Source organism: Thalassophryne amazonica, chromosome 21 (genome assembly GCF_902500255.1).
Source record: "Thalassophryne amazonica chromosome 21, fThaAma1.1, whole genome shotgun sequence".
NCBI classification, from domain to species: Eukaryota; Metazoa; Chordata; class Actinopteri; order Batrachoidiformes; family Batrachoididae; genus Thalassophryne; species Thalassophryne amazonica.
Window position 1 is genome coordinate 36,041,608 of NC_047123.1, and position 27,906 is coordinate 36,069,513.

The 27,906-nt window shown below is 41.4% G+C and overlaps 1 protein-coding gene across 7 annotated transcripts in view; it reads left to right on the forward strand.

The window, feature by feature from the left end:
* sash1a (SAM and SH3 domain containing 1a) overlaps positions 1–27,906 on the forward strand; it is a 212,115-nt gene that overhangs the window by 139,832 nt on the left and 44,377 nt on the right. For 4 of the 7 annotated variants that reach the window (XM_034162689.1, XM_034162690.1, XM_034162694.1 and 1 more), the window contains exon 2: positions 19,953–20,081. In XM_034162689.1, the coding sequence (XP_034018580.1) occupies positions 19,953–20,081 (129 nt within the window). Of the gene's footprint in view, positions 1–4,643; positions 5,257–5,467; positions 5,507–19,952; positions 20,082–27,906 lie in introns of those variants that run through there. The other 3 variants (XM_034162691.1, XM_034162696.1, XM_034162692.1) reach the window with 3 other exon arrangements.

Consider the following 27,906-nt stretch of genomic DNA (forward strand, 5'->3'; position numbering starts at 1 on the left):
GGGTGTGGGCAGTTTTCACACTGATAAGCAAGAAATGAGTTAATTCACATGAATGTCAAGATCTCAAACAGGTTCAGCATTGAAGAAACAGCCTGTGTAGCTTATGGTCCCATCGCACAACAATACTAATACTAATAATAAAACAGAGCATTCCAGTGTAGGATTAATATAAAATCTTCAGATGATGTAGTTCATCAGGAAGCTCCGCCTTGTCAGCGAGTCTGAAGTTACCACGTTTTCTGTCGCTTTGCAGTGATGGAGTTGCTTTCTTTTGTGTGTGTGTGTGTGTGTACTTGCATAGAAATAATTTTAATGTGGGCAGAAAAGGTGAGAGAATAACATTCATCTCGCTCCGTACGTTCATGAAGGTGCTCTTCAGCGAGGTCCTTAATCCCAGAGATGCTCTAGCTGTTGCAGTGTAACACCTGCACATACGTGCAGCTGTTCTGCCCACAGTGGATTGGCTCAGTCAAGTGTCTGTTGTCTCTAAATTGGCTGCACACACCTGAATGAGCTAATCTGGTTTTGGAAGAGCAGGAACAGATGAAAAACGTACAGGGATTGGGAATCACTCCAGTGGACTGGATCATTGTTGGGACCCATACTGAACATCATGAGGAGATGATCTTGTGTAAAGCAGACTATTAGCTCCCATTTTAGCACATCATACAGGATTGGGATCTGTCCATCTGTTATTCCATCACAAATGCAACATGATGAGATTTGGGGGTCATCTGTAATTTTGCACCTCACATTTTGTTGTTAAATGTTGAACTAGCTGAGAAAAACTGCATTAATCTCCTCCAATTTGTTGATTGCAGTGCATAATTACACAAATGTGACCCAGCCAGTGTGATGAATGTCACACGGAGCATTAGCTTGCCACTGCCATCCTGCCGCCGCCACAGCTGACATATTTCGCACAGTGCAGGTCATTTCTGTGCCTTTGAAAGCTGACTTACATCAAGCACAAATGTCTTCTTGGTAGGAGCCTGATGAAAACACCTCGAAATCTCAGCCCTCTCTCTCTCTCTCTCTTACCGTCACACACGTGCACTGGCAGTCGTGAAATATAATCACCTACCGCACAGCTGTGTAGGCATGCACTGCACGGAGAATCTAGCAATCTGAGGCTTAGCAAAAATGCTTTGTTTTCAGATTAATGGCCTCGGTATGTACTGCATATGAAGGAGGGCTGCAATCATCATTACCAAAGCAGAAATTACAACTTCGAAACTCTGCTCTCTGAGAAGCACAATATAATTTAGAGTGCCCTGAGCGTCTGCAGTGAAACTTTGATAAGTAGCGTGCACACGTTAAAAGTTGAGCGCTCACAGCTATACCGCAAATCTACCAAAATGCACCGTGAAACTTATAAAACATGGCAGTGCACGAAAAACTTATTACAGTGAAGCAGTTTAGTCTCGTGACAGTGGATCTGCAGGTCTGCAGAATCCTCCAGAGTTTCTCTTTTTTTGATGCCAACTTACCAAAATATCCTTCCTGTGTTGGTGTTTGACTGTTATAGTTGACCACCCCGTGAAAACTAATCCCAAAAGCACACAAACACCAACCGCCAGGCGTCATGATTACTGCCTGAAGGCTTTGTTTTCGAAAGGCCAGTGTGTTGATTGAATTTAACCAAACTGTTAACTGGGGAGGGAGCCGAGGATGCTGTAATTACGTGTTGTGTTAATTGTGTTTGTATGAGAACTCCCACAGAAGACTCAGTGGTGCGTTAAGAGCAGGGAGGCCGGCCTCGCCGCCTCCTCATCTCACATACATACTGTTTGAGCTGCTCCATGCAGGACCTCGGTTTCTTCTATTTGGGGAAAGATAAGTGTTGGCACATATATAAGGAGAATGAAGGGGCGGGGCCTATCAGAATATCTCAAACAGCAGAAGAGTGCCGGACAGAGCAGTGATGTAATCGGCACACCAGCGCTGTCACCCTGAGGTTACAGATGTGAGGTCAGCGGTGGAGACCCCCCGTCCAGTGGACAAAGCTGCTGTTGTTTGAGCGCACGTTCTCTGTGTTTACACTGTGCAGGATACTGTTGAGGAGCTGCAGCTCATCCAAACAAAGGAAGTCATTTTTCACCAGCAGACCCCAGGACCAGACCGTGGACAAGACAATGCGCTTCTTGTTTGTGGTGTCCATCATATTAGAGTTTAAATTAAATAATGAGTTTGTGTTACAAGCTTTCAGCTTTAATTGACGGGTCATTATGGCCACATCAAAGCTGGAGTCACTCATTTTAGCTATAGCATACTGAGGCAAAATCAGAGGGGGGGTGCAAATACTTATGGCCCTGGATGTAAAGTTGACCTTGGCAGACTGGTGAAGTGGTGAAGGTGATGTGATTGCCTCCCTCAGGCGTAAGCTGCGATTTTAATGCCTCGTTCTCTCCGCTTATTCTGGAATCTGTCATAAGACCATCCAGCTGTTCTCAGCTGCTCTGAGGAAACATTCTTCTAACAAAAAATACATTTTAACTTTTTAATCGCAGCGGCACTGAATGCAGTTGTTCCGGAACAAGCAGCTGATGAGTCGTATAGCTGCGCTGTCTCACATTTGTGTGTAACCTCACCTTGTAGGAAGGTGCACCCCCCCCCATTGAAGTGAACACGGCCTGCTCCATCATCTGTCGTTAAACTCTGTTTTTATATGCATGTGAGGCCGTGTTCAGACAAACGTTAGGCAAATGAGCAGTAGCTGTGGTTGTTACGGCATGTAAAGGGCGCAGTGTGCGTCACCCTGTGAAAAACATTTTTCCCATGCGCTTTCTTGTCTTTCATGCAATTGTGTGGAGAATGTTCTTTGTTCACGATCCCTATTCACTACCTCTAAGAAAGACGTATTGGTGGAAAAGCTTGTCAGCACGAGATAAAAACAAAAAATCTCTTAAAACAGCTGTACTCTTACATTGTACTCATTTTAAACTAAAACTTTCTCATGATTGTTGGGGAAGATAAAAGATAAAAAAAAAAAAAAATCATTTTTGAGAGTTATATTCCAGCAGATACACTGAAAAATTCTTATAGGAAATTGTTTTTTGAGGGCTGAAGCAAAATGTTGTAAGAATTTGCTGTTGCGCGACTCATATAGTTTCCTGGTTTACCAGTGCCACTATGAATATATATTTTGATATAAAAATATATGTCCGAGTCCTGTTTCACTTCATTATATTATCATTCATAACAATCAGTCACAAGTATTTTACCAATCAATATTCACATCAGATAATCTATGTAGCCTTCTTTGTATTTGAGATATACCAAAAAAGCGGTATTTGGGACCATGTTTTCCTTAAACTTTAACCAAACTACTTCAAAATCTAATCACCTTTAGACTTCTATCCAAGTCATATTCCTACCATGTTTGAAGGAAATTCGCCCTCCCGCTTCGGAGTATTCTTGCCCAAATACACACCAGTGAAAACAATTCTCCGCTTCGCGACATGTAGGGTAAAGCTGCACTGACACTTGGATGACTTTGATGCATGCACTTGCACGCACGTCTTCGTGCCGATCCCACACGCTGTGTTCCCAGCTGGACGCCATGCTTTGTTCCACCGCCTGCCACGCGCTTTGCCCTGGACGCTGCATATATAAAATAATTATTTTGTAGCGAATTAATCATTTTTTCTGCAAGTTGTCTGTTGAAAACGGCTCTAATCGCTTCCTGAATCACAGACAACCGCTCCAGCAGTGGCGTTCACGCGCGCACTGAATGAGCTGGAGAAAGCATTTGGAGCTCTCTAAAAAGGTAATTATTTGTCATGTTTACATTGTCGTGGCTTGGTAAAACAGTTGCATGTTCTGTTAAAATATATTTATGATAGATTTTACCTCTCGTTATAATCCTTCAGACGAGCTGCGTTCTGATGTGAGCCGCTGACACAACCACTCGCCCTGTTTACTTCTGTTTTGTTCCACTTGACGAGCTGCATATCATGTTGTCATGTTGACGAGCAGATCACACACCACGTAGCACAACATTTATGCGTGAAGGATTTTTTGAACATTTCAAAATTCTCTTTGTGCAATTGCATGTGCCGGCGCCCCTCTGCACCCGTTAAAGACAAGTTTACTCTCCTGCACGACACACGTCATGCAAGTGCGTGAATCAGAGTTGTGCAGTTGTCAGTGGGCCTTAATAACCAGCCTAAGTTCAAAACCGTTTTCAGATAAATTATTTGATTTGAGCCCATGACCCTTAATTGGAGTAAGCGGTTGAAGATGAGTGACTGAGTGAGTGAGTATTTCATTTGAGATTATACAGTAAAAATCTATGGTGGGTTCAAGAAATGTATTTTTACTCAACACATTTGACAGAATGCATTTATTTGTACAAAAAAAATACTTTTATGTAATTATTTTATTTACACTTTCAGATATAATTATATTGAAAACATACAGAATTTTGTTTGCAGCAGTCAGTTTTGTGCCAACTTTATTTATCTTCTATAGATAAATCTGTCATTTGTGCCCCACATCACACAGTTATGTGCGCCCTTTGGCCACCCCGTCTGTCAAAGCTGGAGCCGCCTGTGGAGTTCCTGACGGGGCTGGGGTGTGCTTTGGGGAGGAGAGAGAGACTCTTTCTGACGAGAGGGGGAGGCGCAGTTTTGGGAGTTAGGGACTGCGCTTTAGGAATCATCTCACTCGTTGTTTTCAATGGGAATAACTTCTCAGCTGTATTTATTTGAGCAGTTTGACTCTTACCGAGGAATTTCACGCGTGTTCCTGGAACTTTTCACTTTGGCAGCTGCGCCCCTCGGGGTTTGGTTTCAGCCCGGATCCGTGCTCTGCGGACTGTGGAGCAGGGAGCTCCCCGTCAACAACTTTTCACATGAGTGACCTCTGGAGCTTCTGTGGGCTCTAAACCAAAGTTGTTTGGTTGTTGTTTTTTCACGTGAACACCGTGTGTGTGCCGTAGGAGTTTTATAAACATGTCAGGACGCGTTTTACGCACAAAACGTCGGATTGTTGCAGACAGCGTCGGAGCGTTTAACGAGTGCGTCAAGGGCAACTTTCTCCAGGACTGAGATCCTTGGTGTGACTCACACAGGTGGTGCTGGGATTCCCGCTTTGATCCGGATCGGTGTTTGTGAGAGGAAAAAAGTCTCCGCGTATTAACGCGTTATGGAAGGTGATCAGGAGACCGGCGCGTCCTCCGATGAGCCGCGGGGGCACAGCGCCGCCGGCACCGACAGCTTCTCACGTCTGTGGACGGATGTCATGGGGATGCTGGTAAGTTTTGGGGGGGAGGGGGTGGGAATGAGTGCTAACTTTTCTCACACACACACACACACACACACCCAACTGGCTTGGATTTGCTGATTCGGTGGCTGTGTAGTCTCCAGGTTGCAGCGTGCAAATAAAGCACCGAATCGCGCGTCTCTGTGTGCCTTCAACTCCACTGGCACAGTGCGTGGGGTTTGTTTGTGAAGAGGCTAAAACGGTGGGGTTGTAAAACATGCAGGAATCAAGTGGAAATATGGTAAGTTATGAGCTGGAAGGTTTTTTCCCTCCCTGATCCAAAAAGGGGTTTCTGTGCTGTTCAACATTTAGTGTTTGTTTTGTGTGTTTTTGGTTTTTGTTTTGTTTTTTAATTGTAACTCATTCTGAAGAGATTAATTTAAGTTTGATTGTGAAGAAGAAATTTAGTAAGACAATTTTGTATGGTAGCTGTGTGTGTGTGTGTGTGTGTGTGTGTTTAACTTGGTGTTGGACTTGGTTTGGATTTCCAAAATTTGGGCATGTTAGTGGCCCTGACTGTAAACCCAAATGTTTAAATTAATTAAAAAGATTAAGTAGTGTAAACTCAGTTTTAAGAAAACGTTCTACTTACTTAAATATTTCAAATTATTGAGTAAATTAAACTCAGAATTTTTGATTGACTTGAACTAATCTATATTAAGTAAGAATAACTTAAGCGCAACATAAAAGAATTAAGTAATTATTTATGAAATATCTGTGTTTTAATGAACACTTTAGCACTTTAGCTGTGGCAACCCTGAGTGAAAAATAACGGAAACAGCCGAAAAGATTTACTTACTGAATACTTTAATTGTAATCATGAAGTACCAGTAGCATATAATTGAAACTTTTAAGTTCTGGGAACAATTGACTTTTAAGTTTATGAACTCAAAAACTTTTGTGGCAATTGATTGCCCAAATATTTTTGAGTTCTGCTAACTTGTGCAGGTTTACAGTAGAAAGTGAAGTGGTGCTGAATCCACATCAAAATCTCCATCAACATCAAATTAATGCCACCTTCTTTTTAATCACATTGAAAACTTCACCAGTTTTCATTGAATTTGGCTGAAAACATTTTGAATATTTCTAGTGGTTCCTTTCCACATCCTGTTCAAGCTGGAATGTTGTGCCATAAAGCATTGTTACATGGATTTGTGGGTATTTTTGTTCCACTTTAAACAGGCAGTCGTATGCTTGCTGGTGTGTAACACTCATTTCACACGACCCAGGTTTCTCACAGGATATGGTTTCCACATGTCTAAAACTTCAGCAGCACTGATTAATTGTGAAGAAGTCAGGAACTTTGGTGTTGTAGTATATCATTTCTGGACAAATGGGAACAGTCAAAAACTTGATGTGTTGAGTAAAAACCAGTACATGCCAATACTTGTATTCTGTGCAGTTTGCAAACCAGGGCAAAATTCAATTTTACTAATTTTTTTTAATCCTGAATATGGCTACCAGTTCTAGAAGTGCACTGTGCACTCCCAGTGCTGAAACAAGGCTCTAAACATGTCCAGAAACAACATTTTTTTTTTAAATCTTATATGGCTGAGAAGTAAAATAAGGGTTTGAGATATGGTTAAAATTTTGAAAAACACAAAAAAGTTTGCAAAGTTGAACAATATTTCTGCATCCGGGCTGCTACTTTGAGCACTTTTGGGAGTATTGCGCAGTACTGCAGTTCCAATATCGTTCAAGTCCAATTCAGGAACAGTTCAGATTTGTAGACTTCACAGAACACGTGTACTAGATCTTAGGTTTGCGAAATTTTTGTCTCCAAAATTTCATGATATTGCTGAAACATTTCCCATGATTTCAGATAAAATTGCAACAAACATTTTTCATCATTTCAACTTTTTATCTTGACTATTAAATTATTCATCACAGTGATGTAAAACAGAAAAGCAGCAAAATGTCATATTTCACAAGAAATCAAAGATTAATAACTTATTTGAAGGATTAATCATCAAAATATATATATATTTTTTTCTGTCACTAGACTAACTCTACCAGCTTTTGGTTTAGAGTTTGTTTCTTTGCAGACCAAAGGGTCCAGTTGATCTGAACAAATGTTCTGCAATCACCTCCCGTCTGTTTAAACACGGAGGCGTTAATTTGATTTGGTCTGGCACTGAAGATGTGAATGGTGAGTTTGTGCATGTGACTGCGTGCACGTGAGGGTGGGGGGTGGGTGGGGGTTGTCCTGCCCTCTAACACCGGGTGGGAGACCTGGCTCTCAGCCAGGCAATTTATCCAGATTTATTGCTCAGGAGCCAAATGTCTTGGGGGTTGTGCTCGTCTGTGAGGTTTCCCCCATGAGCTGAATGCACACGTTCACATCAGCAGCAGAGTGTTCTGTACTTTTGTTTGATCAGCATCATTTAACTGGGTGACAATCAAACATAGAAGTAACTGACTTGTGCTGATGTAAAACGCTGTTATCGCTGTAGTTTTATCGTTGTTTCATAGCGCATCGTCACCTTGTCAACACAGCACTGTCTCACATTGCTGCAAAAATGGAAGATTACCACAGTTGTTGGAAATATACAACCCCTGGCAAAAATTATGGAATCACCGGCCTCAGAGGATGTTCATTCAGTTGTTTAATTTTGTAGAAAAAAAAGCAGATCACAGACATGACACAAAACTAAAGTCATTTCAAATGGCAACTTTCTGGCTTTAAGAAACACTATAAATCAAGAAAAAAAGATTGTGGCAGTCAGTGACGGTTACTTTTTTAGACCAAGCAGAGGAAAAAATATGGAATCACTCAATTCTGAGGAAAAAATGATGGAATCACCCTGTAAATTTTCATCCCCCAAATTAACACCTGCATCAAATCAGATCTGCTCATTGACATTGACCCTATGTGTCTTTTTGCAAGGAATGTTTTTGCAGTTTTTGCTCTATGGCAAGATGCATTATCATCTTGAAAAATTATTTCATCATCCCCAAATATCCTTTCAATTGTCCAAAATATCAACATAAACTTGTGCATTTATTGATGATGTAATGACAGCCATCTCCCCAGTGCCTTTACCTGACATGCAGCCCCATATCATCAATGACTGTGGAAATTTACATGTTCTCTTCAGGCAGTCATCTTTATAAATCTCATTGGAAAGGCACCAAACAAAAGTTCCAGCATCATCACCTTGCCCTATGCAGATTCGAGATTCATCACTGAATATGACTTTCATCCAGTCATCCACAGTCCACAATTGCTTTTCCTTAGCCCATTGTAACCTTGTTTTTTTTCTGTTTAGGTGTTAATGATGCCTTTCGTTTAGCTTTTCTGTTTGTAAATCCCATTTCCTTTAGGCGGTGTCTTACAGTTCGGTCACAGACGTTGACTCCAGTTTCCTCCCATTCGTTCCTCATTTGTTTTGTTGTACATTTTTCGATTTTTGAGACATATTGCTTTAAGTTTTCTGTCTTGACGCTTTGTCTTCCTTGGTCTACCAGTATGTTTGTCTTTAACAACCTTCCCATGTTGTTTGTATTTGGTCCATAGTTTAGACACAGCTGACTGTGAACAACCAACATCTTTTGCAACATTGCGTGATGATTTACTCTCTTTACGAGTTTGATAATCCTCTCCTTTGTTTCAATTGACATCTCTCGTGTTGGAGCCATGATTCATGTCAGTCCACTTGGTGCAACAGCTCTCCAAGGTGTGATCACTCCTTTTTAGATGCAGACTAACGAGCAGATCTGATATGATGCAGGTGTTAGTTTTGGGGATGAAAATTTACAGGGTGATTCCATAATTTTTTCCTCAGAATTAAGTGATTCCATATTTTTTTCCTCTGCTTGGTCTAAAAAAGTAACCGTTACTGACTGCCACAATCTTTTTTTCTTGATTTCTTATAGTGTTTCTTAAAGCCAGAAAGTTGCCATTTGAAATGACTTTAGTTTTGTGTCATGTCTGTGATCTGCTTTTTTTTCTACAAAATTAAACAACTGAATGAACATCCTCTGAGGCCGGTGATTCCATAATTTTTGCCAGGGGGTTGTATCATTTATTTTAAAAGGTTTTTCTTCAACATTCAAATGCAAAATCCTTCAGACTCCTGAAGAACAGGTTTCAGCCCAATGGCGTTACTGCCGTACCCAAGGAGGATGTTTTTAGCTGCATCCATTTGAGTTTAGCGGAATTCCTCAAAACTTTTTCGCATTGGTAGAATGATCATCTGTATCAAGAGGAAGAACCCGCAATAATAATAATAGTTTGGAGGAGGTTGAGAAATGCAGTAAAAGACAAAAATGTAACTAAAGAACCCTCTAATTTCTTTAGCTTTTAGTCACTATCAGGATACTCTCCAACCAAGCAGCGTTATTAAATTGTATATCACGATAAATATAGAAATTCCATAAATATGGCCTAAAAAAATCATTTGTTTCCATCACACGACTCTTGATTAAAGCTGGATATTAAATTTTTTACTAAAATAAATGAATCAGTCAGTGCTGTATTTAAACACCGTATTTAAAGGTGCTGTGACATGCAGTTGTAAAAATGTATCTTCAGGTTGTAAAGGACTTAAGTAGCTCATCAAGACTGAACGGCTCAGGCTCACAGATTTCCCTCATGATAAAGATCTTGTTGACATGCGTCAGCACTGATTTACGGTATGCGATAAAGTCAAACACATCATTTGCAGCTGTTCAGTCGATAACGAAGACATTATCATGTTGAGCACAGAATAACTTCTGCATTTTTAAGATGTTTGTGCAAAAGTAGATCAAAGGAGTGCAGTAATTTTCTGAGGTGGCCTCGTGTCTGTGGTAAACTGTGCACAGTAGTCAGTTGTGGAATGTGTTTCATAAGGAAACCAAAGTGAGCCTGTTGTATATTTGTAGTTGTAGCAGAGTAAATAGACGTGGAGCTCATTAAGAAGTGTTTCTCAGTGGTTGACTTTGCAGATGTCATCGCAGAGATTTATTTTTCATCCCGCCTCACAGGAGATGGAACTTATGCATGTTGGGATTCTTTGTACAGTAAAACACTTCAAGAAATAATAAGTGCAGTGAGGGTTTCCATGAGAAACGAATACCTCACGGCGCAATCCGTCTCCTCTGGTCATCGTTTTGATAGTTGGTCTCCATCTTGACATATCTTTTTTCCAATCACTCACTTTTTCACTCGATCACTCACCTTGTCAGAATAAAGGTTTGCTCTTCTGAAGGAGCTTTTATTTGAAAGGTCATCTTGGTCATCTCTAAGGTCTTACGGAAATACTTTGCGTACCTGCATGGAATTTTTTTTCTGTTTGAAGAGTTTTCTCGTCTTTCTTCCAGACTGTGTGTGGTAGTTTGTCAGTTTAGATAAGACGGTCATTCATCACTCAGCAGACATGATGATTATTGATTATGATGTCTGGGAAACACACAATCAGAGTGGCACTTCAGAGAGGTGATGCTGCGTCCACTTTAGACTTTTGTCAGTGATGATCTCATTGTTGTGCCTCGCTTCTCCTTTGCTCCTTTTCTGTCACTTTGCTCATTATTGAGGTCACTTGGAGAGCTGGCAGGTTTCCTCTGCGGGTGTGGCCGTGCACGGCTCTTTTCAAGACACGGATATCCTCAGGAATCCGTCTGAACACTGTGGACTTTGCCCCCTGGCCCCCCAGAACTCCCCTTTTTGGCTCCCATGATGAGTAACACAGAATTCTCCACATGCCTTCCCTCCACATTTTCAGAATGAACTGAGGGATGCCACTTAGCACAGTACTTGCACCCTTTTGTCTTTTTCATCCAGTTGTCTTTACTCATCTTTTTTCTTATTTTGTCATTTTTATCTTGGTGGTGTCATCCTTGTCAGTTTGGCAGAGTAGCAGCCCCATTGTAGCTGTCCAGGAAAACTGTAGGAATAGTCAAAGCTTGGAGACTGGATGGATAGAGTGCTGGGTGGAGTAAGGGAGTGATCCAGTCTTGCTCTGGTTGTAATCTAGTTTGAACTGGTTTGACTCTGTGTGAATTTGATTCCAGGAGTGTAGCTGTCACAGTGTTGTTAATCTAAACATGGTGATGTGCATCATTAAGTTGAAGAAGTAAATTAAATGAATCATAAAACTGTGTTAACCAAAAATAAAGTAAAACTAGATGGAGAGTTAGCGCGCACTCCTGTGCCAGTTAACATGGACGGAGTTTATGAGATTTCTGCTGTCTGTATTCCCAGTAACTCAACGTTGAATCTGGATTTCAGTGACATTTCATTAAGAAAACCTGGATCAGGAAGAGTTGATTGTTTTTTCAAGTTAGGTGCAAGTAAAATCTTTCATTTTATCTCATTGCTGGCTTTATGATGCCACAAAGGTCTGAATTCCTGAGCTTGTGTCCCCTCTCCTTGTGCTTGTTGTAGGTTTGATGGTATTTCTTGCCTGAGTGGAGATATGTCACTCCTAGTTCTCCCCATCAGTACTAAATTCTTTGTTCAGTTTATTGATGAAACATTAGTGCAGTGAAATAGAAGCAGGTCAGCGGGTGTCAAACCGGCTGCTCCAGTCCTGATGTTCTAAAACAGGTGAAAGTGATCATACTGCTGTTACATCACATGTCACTGTTGCGTTTGTTGTTTCCCCAAGAGAACAAATAGGCACAACTCCAGTCCTGTAACAATAGTCAATGTACAGTTCAGCCTCGTCGTAACTGAACCGCGGGAGCATAAACGTCACTTTTAGGAATGTGAGACTAAATTCTGAACCAGAACAAACACGTTAAGCCCCTGGCTAAAGGTTTTTTCATCTGCTGGAATGTCTTTGTGATGATTACAAACATTTTCTTTATGAGCTGCATCGTGTCTACAGTGTAGCGTGAATGTAGCTTTTAGCTCAGCAGTGTTTAAAGTCAGATTACCAACAGGCTCTACTCTTACGTGACCAAATACTTCTTGCAAGATTGTGTGACTTTGTGACCATGTTATTGGAGTTTACAAACAAAAAACTGCTATTAATCAGAAAATACATTTATTACTCTGATGTAAAGTACACGTACGTTAAGGATCACAGTCCAATCATTCACCTAACTGACAAAAGAGTGGCTGCTAGTTATTTTATACAAATAACCTGCAGTTATTCAATAACTTCCATGGCGCGTGTGTAGAAGAGCTGAGCGCAGGTGGAAAAAAGATGGACTGCAAGTCTCTTATGATATTTTAAAGGAGACCTGGGTCGCATATCAGAACATGGTGAAAGATGAAAAGATTAAATATCTTTCTGAGGTGGTCTCCAATAATGTTAATAATCCACGTGTTCTTTTTAAAACTATTGAGACAGTAATTAACCCCCCTCAGCCCACGGGGTTAGAATCAGCACATGACACTTGTAATGCATTTTTGCACTTTTTTACTGAGAAAGTGGAAAGAATTAGAGCCAATATTCAGACTTCTTCATGTAGCCCTTTTCCTGACATGCCATGCTCATCTGTTATTTGTCATTTTGAGCCAGTGTCTCTTGCATGGCTGTCTAAAGTTGTCTGTGAACGTAAGCCTGTTTCGAGTCCACTTGACCCTGTTCCTCCTCGACTGTTCAAAGAAGTCTGGACAACTATTGGCCCTAATGTCCTTGACATAAATAGCAGTCTGCTGTCTGGTGTTGTTCCTCTGTTTTGTAAAGAGGCAGTTATTGAACCCCTTCTGAAAAAACCTAGCCTTGATTCTGCGAATGTCTGTAATTTTAGGCCAATTTCTAAACTGCCTTTTTTGGCTAAAATTTTAGAGAAATGTGTTCTTATGCAGCTGCAGTTTTTCCTAGAAGCACATGGCATTTTTGATATTTTTTAGTCAGGTTATAAAGCCCTTCATAGTACAAAGTCTGCACTTTTAAAGGTTTTTAATGATTTGTTTTTAGTGACCGATTCTGGTGATTCTGCCATTTTAGTCCTTTTAGACTTGTCAGCTGCGTTTGACACAGTCGACCACACAACTCTTAAATCGTTTGGAAAACTGTGTGGGGGTTAGGGGGACCGCCCTGGAGTGGTTCAGGTCTTATCTCAATGGGAGGACCTGCTCTATCAAATTGGAGGATTTCACCTCTTCCTCTACATCTCTAAATTGTGGAGTACCGCAGGGGTCAATCCTAGCGCCTGTTCTTTTTGCCCTCTTCCTCCTCCCACTGAGTCAGATCTTTAAAAATCATGGCTTACAGTATCATTTTTACGCAGATGACTGCCAGATTTACCTGCCACTCAAAAAACTTGCTTCTACCCCTTCGGCGCCTCTTTTGAATTGTTTGAGTGACGTCAAGGCTTGGTTGGCCCACAACTTTTTAAGTCTAAATGAGGACAAAACAGAGGTCATTTTATTTGGAAATATTGACCCCCTCTTGGACTTGGGCCCTCTTAAAAAGTACATGAAACAGTCTGTCACCAACCTCGGCATCATTATTGATAAAGATTTTAAATTTGACACGCAGGTTAACGCCGTTGTCAAATCTGGATTTTATCATTTGCGCCTTTTATCTAAAGTTAAACCTTTTTTATCCTTTATTTTCGAACAAGTCATCCACGCTTTTGTCTCCTCTTGTTATACTACTGTAATGCACTTTTTATTGGCATCAGCCAAAATGCACTTTCTCGCTTGCAGTTGGTCCAAAATTATGCTGCGCGACTCTTAACTGGTAGCAGAAAGCGAGAGCACATCACTCCGGTTTTGGCGTCTCTGCACTGGCTTCCAGTTCGTTTTAGAGTTGATTTTAAGATTTTATTGTTTGTTTTTAAAGCTTTGAATGTACTGGCCCCGACGTACATTTCAGACCTCATCCGAATTTATCAGCCTCCCCCGTGCTTTGCGGTCTGAGGGCCAGCTCCAGCTTGTGGTGCCTGTGACGAGACTTAAAACTAGGGGAGACAGGGTTTTTTCTGTTGTGGGCCCTCAGCTGTGGAATGATTTGCCCCTTAACATTCAAACAGCCCCCACTGTAGAGTGTTTTAAGTCTCGTCTAAAGACCCATTTTTATGCTTTGGCTTTTAACACCGCGTGAGTTTGTGGTCCTCTGTGTTTTTTTTGTTGTTTTTTTTTGTACAGCACTTTGGAAACTATGTTTGTGAAATGTGCTATATAAATAAATGGTATGGTATGACAAACATGGGATGAATTATATCTTTAAAAAAATCATCTGCAACCGTGCTGACAAATCAGGAATAAGTATGTTATAAATCAGTCAGTAATGCATCTGTAGCGCTTTTGTCACATTGAAATATTCATGTATTCAGTTTGGGTTTTTAGAAAAATTACTACTTTATACATGTGATCTAAAGCAGTAGTCATATTTTTTGTAAATCTCTCCTTAGGCTTGAGGTAGGTGAAGATTTTGTAGAAAATAAATGATCAGAACTGTAGTTTTTTAACACAGTTATCACATGCACACAGAGAATATTACGTCTTTGACATTTAATAACTTGTTCTCACTCTTTACTGTAAATATCAGCCTGACCTTAGTCCCACATTCCTGGTTGGGTGTTGTTCTTTGTATGACTGTTGCTTTTTATTCTTCAAGCCTGAATAGGGTACTGACCTGAATAGGGTGTTGACCTCTGCCACATCTAGGGTGGTGAAGCTGTTGAAATGAACAGTATTGGGCTCTATTCCAAATATCTACACACCTTCATGCAACTAGATGTATTCATGCATTCTTATTTTTATTTTTTTTCCCAGAACTATTTTTAAATATGTTAAAGCATTTAGCAGTAAATTAACCAGCTTTTCCATCAGTTTGGAGGAATTGGTGTATGCTGAAGCTCGGGCACTGCTGGGCAAATCACATATAGATAAAAACAGGCTTTATTTTACAAGAATTATTTATAAAAGCTGTTCTTTAATCTTAAAGTGAAACCATCTCTACAGCATGATCTGAATTAAATAAAAACTGAGCAAAACAATGGGTTACATAAGTATGCTAGTGGTTGGTTAATTGGCCATCTAATTAGTCAGCCTGAAGCATTTTGCATTAATGTATTAATTATTGCATTAATGTTATGTGTCGGATGCAGCCCGGAGAACCGACCAGCGTTTGAAGGACCCAGTATGAAATAAGCAGAGCACGGTACAAAGGATAACAGAGTTTAATAAACATAACAGTGATGTGAAAAATATAAAAGTGCGCGGTCTGGCGTGGTGGATTGCGGTGCGCTCCCAGCAGCGCTAACGGTCCGGAGCCAGAACCAGTTCGGACCCAAGGACCCCGCCGACACCCCCCAGGTGGCCGCGACAAACCGAGTCTGTGAAAGAAGAAATCATTATGTGAGTTCACACTCAACACACAGAGAGACCACTCAAAGGTGTACAAACAGCAAACACTTCCTGGCTTAATTGCAAATCAGCTTCCCACCCTGCAGGCATAGAACACCCTGTTCACAAAACTCCACTGCAGTGGAAGCTGATTTAAATGACTAACATACAGCTCAATATAATAAGGTGTGAGGGACACCACATTTACTGACTGTATAAATGTTAGTCACAAAATCTAACGTACCTCAGGAAGTGTGCTGACGAGCGTGAGACCTCACCCCCTCCTCTTTCACAGACCGTGCATCAAACCTGGACGTTCTCTGCATCCACTGATGATGAGATGGCTCTTGAGACGACGATCTCACCCGTCTGGTCACAAGGTCGAGTCTCTGGCAAATACACACTGTGTACTCCAGTCTTAAATGCCACCATGTTCCAATCCATGTAGATGCACCACTGCTGTGAGTCCTGACGAGCCGCAGGTGATCAGCCTCAGGTGATCAGGGTGAGGTCCTGATAAACTCAGCTACACAGCCACTCAGTCCCAAATGCAAGCCACCTGGAAGGAAAAACAAAAGACAGGACAGAAAACAGAAACAAAAGGCAGCCAGGCCCCCCCAGCCACACAACAATTAATGCATTTTGAGATAATCAGCCTTGGTTGATGTCTGCACTCATGAGGTCAGCTTTAAAAAATCTACAGTCACTTGTATTTTCTGTGGAATGATGTAGCATTACATGGAGACAGGTGCCTTAAAACACTGGGAATGAGTGCTTTGAAACAGTCGGTGTCGGGTGTGATGTTACCTGACAGAGACTTGGAGCAAAGACGATGCAGACAGTAACTGTGTTTAAATAAATGTTCCTTTAAATGCAGCTATTTTGTCTCTATTGATTGCTGTTATGTTGTTACAACACGTGAAAATAAATTTATAAATAACTGACATCAGAGATCAGCTATCCTGTCACGGTCAGGGACTGTATTAAAAAAAAATGAGATAATGTTGTGGACTTTTATGTAAGGAAAAATATGTGATGAAAGCATGTAGTTATTGGAACTAAACTGTTTCCTCAAATCTGGAAGGCTTTGTGATCGATCGATCCACATATCCACAGCCATGGTTTTCTTTAAAACTCTCCTCTTGCAGATGTTTTGCCATCCACTCGCTCCACAGCTGCACTTGTCGGTCTCCCACAAATCATTCCATGTCCAAACTCTGCCTCCAGTCATATTCCTACATTTCCAAACTAAGCCTGTGGACATCTGTGGGATCACTGCATCACCAGTTCCACTCCCACATCGACAAGTTCACTCTAAAATGCAGACTAAACTGTTTGAATTATTGTGAATTACTGTGATTGTCCTTTGGGAGTCTTTTTGTGAGTTTGGAATTTGGATTTGAGGAAACTGATGCCACAAGAAAGTGCACACGCACGAGTGGAAATACAGATCGGAGAACAGGCAGTGCTGGTGTGTTCGGGTCAACCTGTGCTGGATCGTCACTAATGCCACTGATGGATTAGAGTCCCACTTTGTTTTTATGTAATGTATCCCGTTTACATTTACCAGCTCAAGTTGGCTGCCTGAACCTGCTTTTACTCGTATTCCAGTTCCATTTTAAAATTCCAGCCTTGAAGCCACAGCGGCAAGAGTGTGAAGGGCAGGCGGTGCCAAGAATTTTATGTTAGTTAATCTAATGTATGAAGCCACAAAGGCTCAAACTGTTTTCCTCTCAGAAACCAAAAAAAAAAAGTAAACAACTTAATTGCAAAGCGGAAGTGTGTTGACTTTTGGGAATAGTTGCTTGAGACAGGTGGTTTGGTTTGGTGCCTGTAGTCTTGTTGCTCATTCTACAGCTCTGTAAAGCTGCTGCGAGGAATGAAGGGAAAGCGTCTGTCCGCTCGGGGAATGTTCCCGCTGGGACGCTCAGTCATCTCAAGTATGTCGGGACAGTGCGGGAGGACGGATCACAGTTTGCCAAACTGGACTTAGGAGTGAGAACGAGTGTTTATCAGTCCCTCAGTTTGTTTTTGTACCATTTTTGAAACCTCCTACATGCATGTGGGTGCATGTTAATTTATTTTTTCTAATGAGACACCCATCTCCGAAGAAGGGCCTATACCCGAGTGTACGAGTGTCACTCAGGCTCACAGTGGGCCATTCATTTGTGGCCTGGCACATAGCATGAGGAGTCCAGCTGAGAGAGACAGAGACTGAGAGAGACTGTTCGGACCTGGGGCAGTGACTCAATGCTAGCTGTCTGCCTGGCACAGATTAGATCAACACTGATGAATATTCAGCAGTCGGACATCACCAGCAAGAACGGCCTACAGGCAAAGAGATGGGTCAGTCTTCTCTCTCCCTTTCTCAAAAAGGGCTCGGACTGCATCCTGCACACATTCATGAGGATGAAGATTTGAAAACAGTGTGTGTGTGTGTGTGTTGGTTTATTCTGTTTATTAACGCAGTCTCATGACAAATAAGTTTGCAAAATAAAATCATGCACTGACCGGTAACACGTGTGTGTGAATGGTTGTGCACAGTTAAACAGATTGCTTGCTGTTGGTGACTGGACTTGAAACTTGCTGGAGGTGTTCCTCGCCTTTTACCCAGAGTGCATTGGGGTGCACTCTATCACCCTGTGATCCTCAATTAATAACACCTATAGCTGTTATTAGTATACAAAATCTTAACTAGTTTTACACAATGCTGGCAGGTAGTTATAATATTTCTAGAATGTGTCAAACCCATTGCGGTGAATGTTGTTAATTGAGTTTTAGTACATAAGTGCTATTAATCAGAAAATATGTTTATTATCCTCTGATGTAAATTAAATTACTGTGCAGTCATGCCCTCTCTCTCACGGACCACATTAACTGTGCATCTTGCTTAACTGCCTCCATCCTTCCTTTTTGTGGCTAAATTCAAACAAAATCTTTTCTGCTGGGTTGTGTGGAGGTATGACTGTTGTTTTAGGTTTAGTACACAGTGGTTCTCTGTTTGTTTGTTTTGGTTTGGTTTTTTCCTACAGAAACAAGGTCTCCCTAAGTGACAAGCACAGCTGTAATGACCACATTTTCCAGAGTATAAATCATTTTTACTAGTTTGGGAAGTCCTGTAACTTTTACTCTGGTGTGACTTCTAACTTTATATAGGGCTTTCCCAGGAATCAAAGCACTGAACAAAATCAACTGCAGCAATGATAAAAGAATAATTGGCAATAATAAAAAGTATATTACAACAGTGCACAAAAATCCCATATAATAATACAGAAAAATGATGTGATTTATAATCGGGTGTGATTTATACTCTAGAAAATATGTTAAACTATTTTCAATCCAGCAGGTGGCAGACATCTATGGGATTTTGCATAAGCAAAACAAAGTTGCTTTTTCAATTATTTGGTGCATCGGAGTTCTTTTTTTTTTTTTTTACTTCAGAGACCCTGTTGGTGATTTTTCACTGGCCAAAGGTTTGAGGGCACTGCACGATTGTTATTCTGAAGTTGTCTTTGCTATTATATTCAAGCTGAACACTTCTTCCACACAAAGACAGGAAGTGTGCAGAATGAAGCCACAGCTGGAAGAGTGTTTGGATTAGAGTCGGTGAATGTCTGAGGTAAAGGGCATCCTTGATCCGACTCAGACAAAACTTCAACTCTGATGCTTTGTGGCCTTTTGATAAGCAGAACTATGACAAAATACAGACCTGGGATGAACCACCTTTACATTTTACACTAGTAGAGTTAAAAATACTTAAAGCGGCTGACAAATATCTTCACAAATTAAAATTCTGAATATTGGTTCAGTATTAGAACTGGTGTGTCATTATGTCGGGGCCCCTGTACTGCACTCCATCAGTTTATGAGGTATGTTTATATCCCACTAATTGTTCGTGTATGTGACAGCGGTTTAGTAAAACAGCTTTGGTTGAGAGGGAAATACTCTTAAAGAGGTCCAGGTCATTTCCTGTTGTATTTAAGATACAGAAGGGTGTAAAAGTAAAGAAAAAAAAACACATTCTGCAAAATATATCCTCTCATTTGGGGTTCTGATGATGGTGGCCTTCTCAGATCTTCCATAGGTGTTGAATTAGATTGAAGTCTGGTGACTCTGGGCATATGATCTCTCTTTTTTTATCCTTCATTGTTCATTGTCCTTCAGCGTTAATTGTTTCTCCACTAATTTAATTAGGTTTTACATTTATTTGTCACCTGTCTGTACATTAAAGAATTAAAAAACATTAGGCATATGAAATACGAGTCCAAAAAGTTAGTTATTTCAGATTAAAATTTAAGGAAATGTTGAGCAATAAATGTAAATTTGAGAAAATTGTATGAATTTTTGTTTGATGATAAGAACATTGTGGCACCAGAGCTCTTCCTCTTCATTGAAGATCTGCTATTAAACTGTTGTCCTTCATTAAATTGAAGTAAATTATTGTTTGTCTTTGCAGGATGGTTCTCTGGGCAACATAGATGACCTTGCTCAGGAGTACTCGGAGTACTACAACACCTGCTTTAGTGACGTCAGCGACCGCATGGAGGAGCTACGCAAACGACGTGTTTCGCAGGAGATTGAAATGGTACATATAAACACACAAACACGCACAAAGCAAACAAAACATGTGGACCTGACAGTACGGCGTGAGCAGAGACATCACTGTGGATGCAGAGATGCTGATGGTTTCCAAAGGATTAGTTTTGGGTTCCGTATTCCAGCTGTCATACATGTAACCGCTTGTGTCAGTGCTGCATCATAACAAACACTGTGAGCTGTGAGCATGCTAGCAGACCAGCAAAGGCTGCAGAGTGAGTCCACCGCCACGGCTTTGGCCAACACTTAGTATTAAAGACTTTGAGCGGACTGGGAGCCAAATACTAGGATTGGTGCAGCTGAGTTTTTGCTATTTGGGATCTTTGGGCATCAATTGTTTACCATCAAGAAAGAATTTAAATAATTTTATTGAAAGCTCAGCTGATGTTGGAGTGTGTTTTAAGGGCTGAATGTGCACATTTTTGTTGCTTTGGTTGCATATTCTCTTGTTTTACCACAGGAATAGTTTTTTGTAAGACTACATGTGGTTTTGGTTTTGATGACAACAGAGTCTTGGCCTGATAGACTTCAGATTCATTGTTCTTTTCCTTTGAATAACCGAAGTCAGGCGTCCTGTTCTCGCTGCTGCTTTTAGGAAATACACGGCCAAGACTCTGGAGAGGTGTTTCCTCTTCAATGACTTTGTTGCAGATGCAGACACTAATGTTGGTTTAAGGACGTTTCACTGTAAGTTGGATAACCTCATGGGCAGTTCAGTGCTGATCAGATAAAACAGGAAAAGGAAGTAATCTGAGCAGGCTTCTCTCTTCACATCGCAGAGGAGAGGAAAAGTACCAACCCTGAAGCACAGGAGGAGGATGAGGATGTGAAAAGAGGAAGACGGGAGGGGAGGAGGACGAGGAGTGGATGGAAAATGTGAGGGCCTGCAGCTGTCCCACCACTCTGCAGAGTTTGGCAGCAAAATATAGTGGAGGAGGAATACGGGTCAGACAACACCTCATTGAGCCCTCGATAAACTGCAGTATCAACCTGCGCCACACGGATTCAACTCCAACTTAAATTTCACACTGAAATTACAGATTTATTTTTGGTCTTTTTACCAAAGTTGGGATATCTCAGGCATGAGAATTCCCTGCAGCTCCACAGATACCCGAGTTTGTGCAAAACAGGTGTTGGACCTTAGTTACGGCTGTTGATACGAGGGAAGCGTGGAGCACATTGTGGTGTTGAGAAACGCACATTTTTTTAATTTGTGGACATATTTAGATGTCGGCCATTTGTCTACTGTGGTACAACAACCAGGGAGGTCAAGAGGGACCACTGGTGCCAGATGTGTTAGTTCTACTTAATATTGTCAAGATGGGTGAGTGGAAATTGACACATGATTGAAGCAGATTCAAGGTTGTGATAACAAGACCCACTGTGCAAAAAGTGTCAATCAATCAATCAAGTTTTATTTCTGTAGCACTTTACAACAGTTTTCACTGAACCAAAGTGCTTTCCAATAGCACCAGCTAGAGATAAAATAAAAAGTACGAAAAACACAATAAAACACAATAAGAGCATCCAAAATAGAATAAAAATAGACAAAAAAGTGTCAAAGCAATTATGTGCAAAAAGCTGCCCTGAACAAGTATGTTTTTAACTTAGCTTTAAACAGATGCAAGCTATTAATGGACCTCAGTTCAGGAGGTAATGCATTCCACAACTTAGGACCTGCTACTGCAAAAGAACGGTCACCCCATTGTTTGGACCTGGACCTGGGAACCAGGTCAGCAGACCGAAGTGCTCTGACAGGGTTGTGTGTTTTTAACAGGTCACATAAATAAGAAGGTGCAATGCCATTTACAGCTTTAAAAACAAACATTAACAGTTTAAAATCAACTCTAAAACGGATTGGAAGCCAGTGCAGGGAGTAAAGTACAGGAGTGATGTGGCTGTGCTTCCTGGTATTGGTCAACAGGCGAGCAGCAGCATTCTGGACCAGTTGGAGACGGTTTAGAGAGCCTTGAGTGATACCAACATAAAGTGCATTGCAATAGTCAGTCCGGGAGCTGATAAAAGCATGCATAGCCTTTTCAAGGTCCTTTCGGCTTAGAAAGGGTTTGACTTTTGCCAGGAGTCTCAGCTGGAACGAGAGCGGTCCGAGGATACTGCCCTGGGGCACACCAGTGGTCAGAGGAACTGTGGAGGAGGAGAAGTCATTAACCATCACCCTGAAAGTCCTATTGGTCAAATAAGACTGAAACCACTCCAAGACAGTCCCCCGGAGGCCAACCTGCTGGGACAGACGTGTGAGGAGGATTGAGTGGTCCACAGTATCAAACGCAGCTGTTAGATCCAACATCACCAGCAGCACAGGTTTTTAGAGTCCAACGATAAAAGAATGTCATTTTGTACTTTTAAAAGAGCTGACTCAGTGCTATTTTGAGATCTAAAACCCGACTGAAATTTATCTAAAACAGAGTTGTGTTCTAAAAACGATTGCAACTGATTAAAAACAACTTTTTCTAAAACCTTAGATAAAAACGATAAATTTGACACTGGTCTAAAATTAGATAAAACTGAGGGATCAAGGTTGGGCTTTTTAAGAAGAGGCCTAACTACAGCATATTTAAAATGGGCTGGAACTGTCCCGGAGCTGAGGCAGCTATTAATAAAAGAGAGCAAGCTCGGACCCACAGGGTTAAAAGCCTCTTTAAAAACATTTCCTGGAATAGTGTCCAATGAGCAGTAACTGGGTGTAATGCTCTGGACAACCTCAGTAAGAAGTGTCAGAGTAACCGGCTCAAAACTATTAAAAACAGCAGATGGTTCAGGTAGAGTGTAAAGGCTATTAAAAACCGTGTTACAGTTTAAAATATTCTGTCTGACAGTGGCTACTTTCTCTATAAAAAACTTGAGAAATTTTTCACATGTAGCCTGCGAAATGTCAGACAATATGGTTGGTGGGTTTAAAACTGACTTGATTGTGTCATATAACACTCTCGGACAGTTAGAACTACTGGCTATAATACTTGACAGATATTGGGTTTTTGCCTCCTTCACAGCATTCTCATACTCTGTAAGGCTATCCCGTAGCATTTCCAAGAACACCTGAAGCCTGTCCTTTCTCCATCTCCGCTCAGCCTGTCTACAGTGACGGCGTAAGGCACGGGTGGTGTCATTGAGCCAGGGGTCTGGTTTGGGTGGACCTGGATTTAAAAGGTGCCACAGTATCTAAAATATCAGAGCATGTGGTATTAAAATATGAGATGAACTCATCTGGACTAAGGGAGGAGGCCACATCCTCTGTGCAATAAAGTGCAGTGTCTCTAAAAGCAGCCTCAAAGTCCCCTACAGTCGAGGGGGTGATGGTGCGGCAGGAGCGGGCTGGTATGGAGGGCCTGGGGATATTGACAGGAGCTGTAAATTCAAAAATAACAGGAAGGTGATCTGAGATAGGAGCAACTGCTGTATTACTAAGAGCCAGGGAAAGTCCATGTGAAATGACTAAATCTAGTGTATGACCGAACTGATGTGTGGAGCCATGCACTGATTGTAATAGACCAAAAGAGTCCAAGAGGCTTTTGAAGTCATTGCCCAACTGATTTGAGGCACAACAAACATGTATGTTAAAGTCCCCACAGATGAGTATATTATCATATTTAGGCATTATATCTGATAAAAACTCTGAAAAGTCAGTCATAAAATCCTTATTATATTTAGGGGGGCGGTATATGACGACGCAAAGCACAGGAGAGGCAAAGTTAATTATACATGATTGTAATTCAAAAGTAGAATAGTGCTGTATTGGAACTAAATAACAGCTGAAGCTCTGTTTGAAGAGAGTGGCCACGCCCCCACCGCGTCCGGAGAGCCGTGGTGCGCTGAAGAATGAGTACCCAGCCGGGAGGAGTTCAGTAAAAGCGCTGTTATCGCCAGCTTTTACCCAGGTCTCATTCAATAAAAGTAGGTCCAACTTATGTGTTAAAATAAAATCCTTAAGTATAAAAGTCTTGTTGGAAAGGGACCTAGTATTCACTAGCGCACCTCGTATGGAGATGGCGCGCTCCTTTTGCTGCTCCGCGCGGCTGAGCGGGCGGAGATTCCCTGGTACACTGCCCCGTCTCTGGGTCTTAGCGTAACGCCAACGCGGAAGTGTGCAGCTGGTCCCAGGAGCAGTCTGTAAGAGCCATCGGTAGCTGATATGGACTTGTAAATCCACACAGTATCCAGACGCTGGGCAGTGGGGAGCACTTTGATCTGCAGAAGCCAGGTAGGACTTGACTTTCACATGGAAACCACCTCTTTTCCCACGCTGCCTGTGGCGCTTGTTGCGTGGAAACGCTGTGACAATCCGGTGTAGGTATACCGGCACAGACGCCAGGAGAGGTGGTGGCGTCTTTGAATATCCCTTATAATCAAAGAAAGAATGTCTAACAACCGCGTCACAGATATTTAACAGCGTTTCTCTATCATAAACATATTGCGCTGAGGCAAAAGACGTGACAAACAGAGTACTCCATAAAAATATCAGTAAAAACAGATGAGGCAGACGGCGGACCATACACAGCGGCGCCATCTTGAATCTTGAAAAGTGTGCACTGTGAAAAACGGCAATTTATTTTTGAAGTTCACAGTTTCTGGAGATGTCAGATTTGATCAGTCTTGACCAGCATCAGTAACCACAGCATCAGGCCTCGGAGACATCCGGGTCTGTCAAAACACCAGTTCTGTTGTGCATCCCCGTACAAACAAAATGCCCAACAATCCTGAGCTGTTGGCAGATCAGTGCAATTTAGCCACGATTGGGAAACAAGACTTGAAAGTCTCATTGTCTTAAATTTCACATGTTCCATCCTGCACAGCAGAGGTGTTAATAATTACGGATGACTCATGTTTTTGCACAACGCTGGTGTCTAATGAGTCTGTAATCCTTAATCCTGGATGCGCTGGTGCAGCGTGATCCAAACTACAACGCATAGTTTTTGACACAAGAGACGGAGATGGATTGCACAGGACAGTGAGATACACTGGGACTGGAGCCACAAAGACAGAACTAACAGACCAGACTAGAAAGTAGCTTGTGAAGTATTTCCAGATGTCTGTGGCTGAAGGCCAGTGTCACGCAGCTCTTTGGCCCAACACAATATGGTTCGAGGTCACAGTGTCCAAGGGTCGTGCTAACAGAGACATTGCATTAGCAGCACTGCAGAAGGAGCTGGGCTTTACGTGAGGGTACTTCGGAAAAATACAAGACACACTTTATCTTTGTAATCATAACTTGGGAAAAGGAAATTTTTACAATTGCAGCAAACACAGTTCTAATTTGTCTTATTGATTCCACAGGCCAAGCTGCCAATGAATCTCCTGAAAACACCCCTAAAACAGTTCATGGTGCAGGAACTCTACCATGACTGGGTAGTAATTATCACCGAGCTACGTGGACATAGGAGGGGATTAGTTTAGAAAAAATGTGGCATATCTTTTACAGATGTCTGTCAGTGTTCTGAGCAGGAAATACTGAGCCAGATCAGATCGTTAAGGCGCTGATGTCCAGGGTGCATCAGTGGGGACCCATGATGTTCAAAGAAGGATCACATGACCTATTCAGGAAAAACTCAGCATAGGACACACTTGGGAGTGGCTCAGGTCAAGAGGAGGGTTGTCTGGCCTGTGCTGATGTTTTCAGATCTGCGGGCACGTTTTTGACCTGCATCAGTCTGAATGGTCAAGAGGTTTTTGACCTGAATGGGTAAAGGTCAACCTCAACTGTGACCCTTCCAGTGTTCCACACTCTGATCAGAATGAAGCGGCTCATACTCGTATAGCAAAAACAAAACTTCAGAAGAGTAGAATCTGATGTTGGTGTACGCTCACTGACCGCCTGGTAAATTCCAGCAGTCATCATTCACCAAGTGAAAGAAGAAGCTCCTTTAATGAAGTTTCTGTTCTTCAAAACTCAGTATCATCTTTATGGCTCTTTTGGTTTCTGGTTTGATTCTGTAAAACGTCTTAAGGCATTTAACATTTGCAAAAAAAAAAAACATAGAACTTGACAGTGATCTTGCCTTCAGTTGTCTGCTGTTGAACACATTGGTGGTTGTCTCTGTGAGGTGGTTATTAGTCCACTCACATCCTGTCTGCTGTGCGCTGAGTTACTTTTCTCTGTCATTTTGTTAGTTTTGTAAGAAGCAGGGACACAGAAGGTGGGGAAAAAATAATCCCCTTTCAGAATGGAACCTATGGATTAATAGATTACTGCCGCCAGCATTCCTATAGATGCCCAGTGTGGACTACGCTAAACCTGGAAGTGGTGCAAATCCTTGTTTCCATTGACATGACAGGAAGGTTGGAGCTGAAGGTGAAAGTACTTATTACCTTTGAGTTGTTTGACATTTTGAACTTCTACAGTACTTTTTTTTAGAATTTTTCTTTTTTTCAGTTCCACTGTAGTGATGTACTGAAGCAGTATCAGAAAAATGGTCACTATCCAAATACTTATGGACCTGACTGAATAGAAATGGATGGTTTTGGGGTTTCCGTGTTTAGGGTAAACATTATTTGTTAGATGATGTTTGATAAACATTCCATTACCAGGGCACTTTTAAAGTATTGCATGACCTTTACGGGGGTACTTTTAAAGTATTTCAGGGTCTTTCACAGGGCTACTTTTAAAGTATTGCAGGGTCTTTCGCGGGGGTACTTTTAAAGTATTGCAGGGTCTTTCATGGGGGTAATTTTAAAGTATTGCATGGCCTTTACGGGGGTACTTTTAAAGTATCGCATGGCCTTTACGGGGGTACTTTTAAAGTATTTCAGGGTCTTTCACAGGGCTACTTTTAAAGTATTTCAGGGTCTTTTACAGGGGTACTTTTAAAGTATTGCAGGGTCTTTCACGGGAATACTTTTAAAGTATTTCAGGGTCTTAAGAAGATTCAGATCTTTGATGCTGTGACTGAAATCCTGCAGCTGTTAGATTTATAACTTTGGATGTTAAAATACACCTGAGCTGCTAACACTTTGATCTTTGGGCCTCAGGATTTACTCTGTGATGGTTTTGTAGCTTTGCGAGTTGAGAGATTGGTGTCAATATTCAAGTGTGGACTCGCTCTGTCAACATTTGTTTTTGCCTTCAGGTGACGACAGCAATTAATTCATCAGAATGGCCCAGTTTGATTAATTAAAGGGGTTAAAACGGTCATTGTAGAAGGATTCACATGTTTGGTGGTGTCTTCTATTATTTTTGTCCTTTCTGCCATCAGGCACTTGACTCCAAACTTGGCGGGTCAAACTGCTCAAACATTCTCTTGTAGGATTGCTTTCTCCTGATGTTGGCACATTTCCATTGTTGGAACACTCCTGTGGAAAGCAAAGGGTATATTAGAATTTGTGTGTGATTTATGACTCAGAATTGAGATTTTCACTCAGAATTTCATGCCAATTTAGCATGATGCTAATCATTATGCACAAATATCCAATGTTGCAACCCCACAGTCACATTTCGGTTGGGCTGCTACCAGATTAGCTATTTTACAGACATTACCCAATTAATATGAACTGTCAGAATGTATTGCTTGCTCTTCACTAACTTGAAGGGCTTTTTTGTTTGTGTCTTTGTTTTTCCAAGAAGCTAGTTAGACATGACAGCTGGTCTGGTGAGCTATGAGACATTTATTCCCACTCTACTTAGTCTTATTACTGGAAGCCACCAGTTCCAAACATTGCTGAACTCTTCTAAGTAAACAACACTGACATAATGTCGAACCCATGCTCCTGCAGAGCTGGACGGAGTGCAGTCGCCTCAGATTTGGTGCAGACAGTTTTTCTTTATGCCAATAATATGAGCTGATATGTGTGACATCATCATC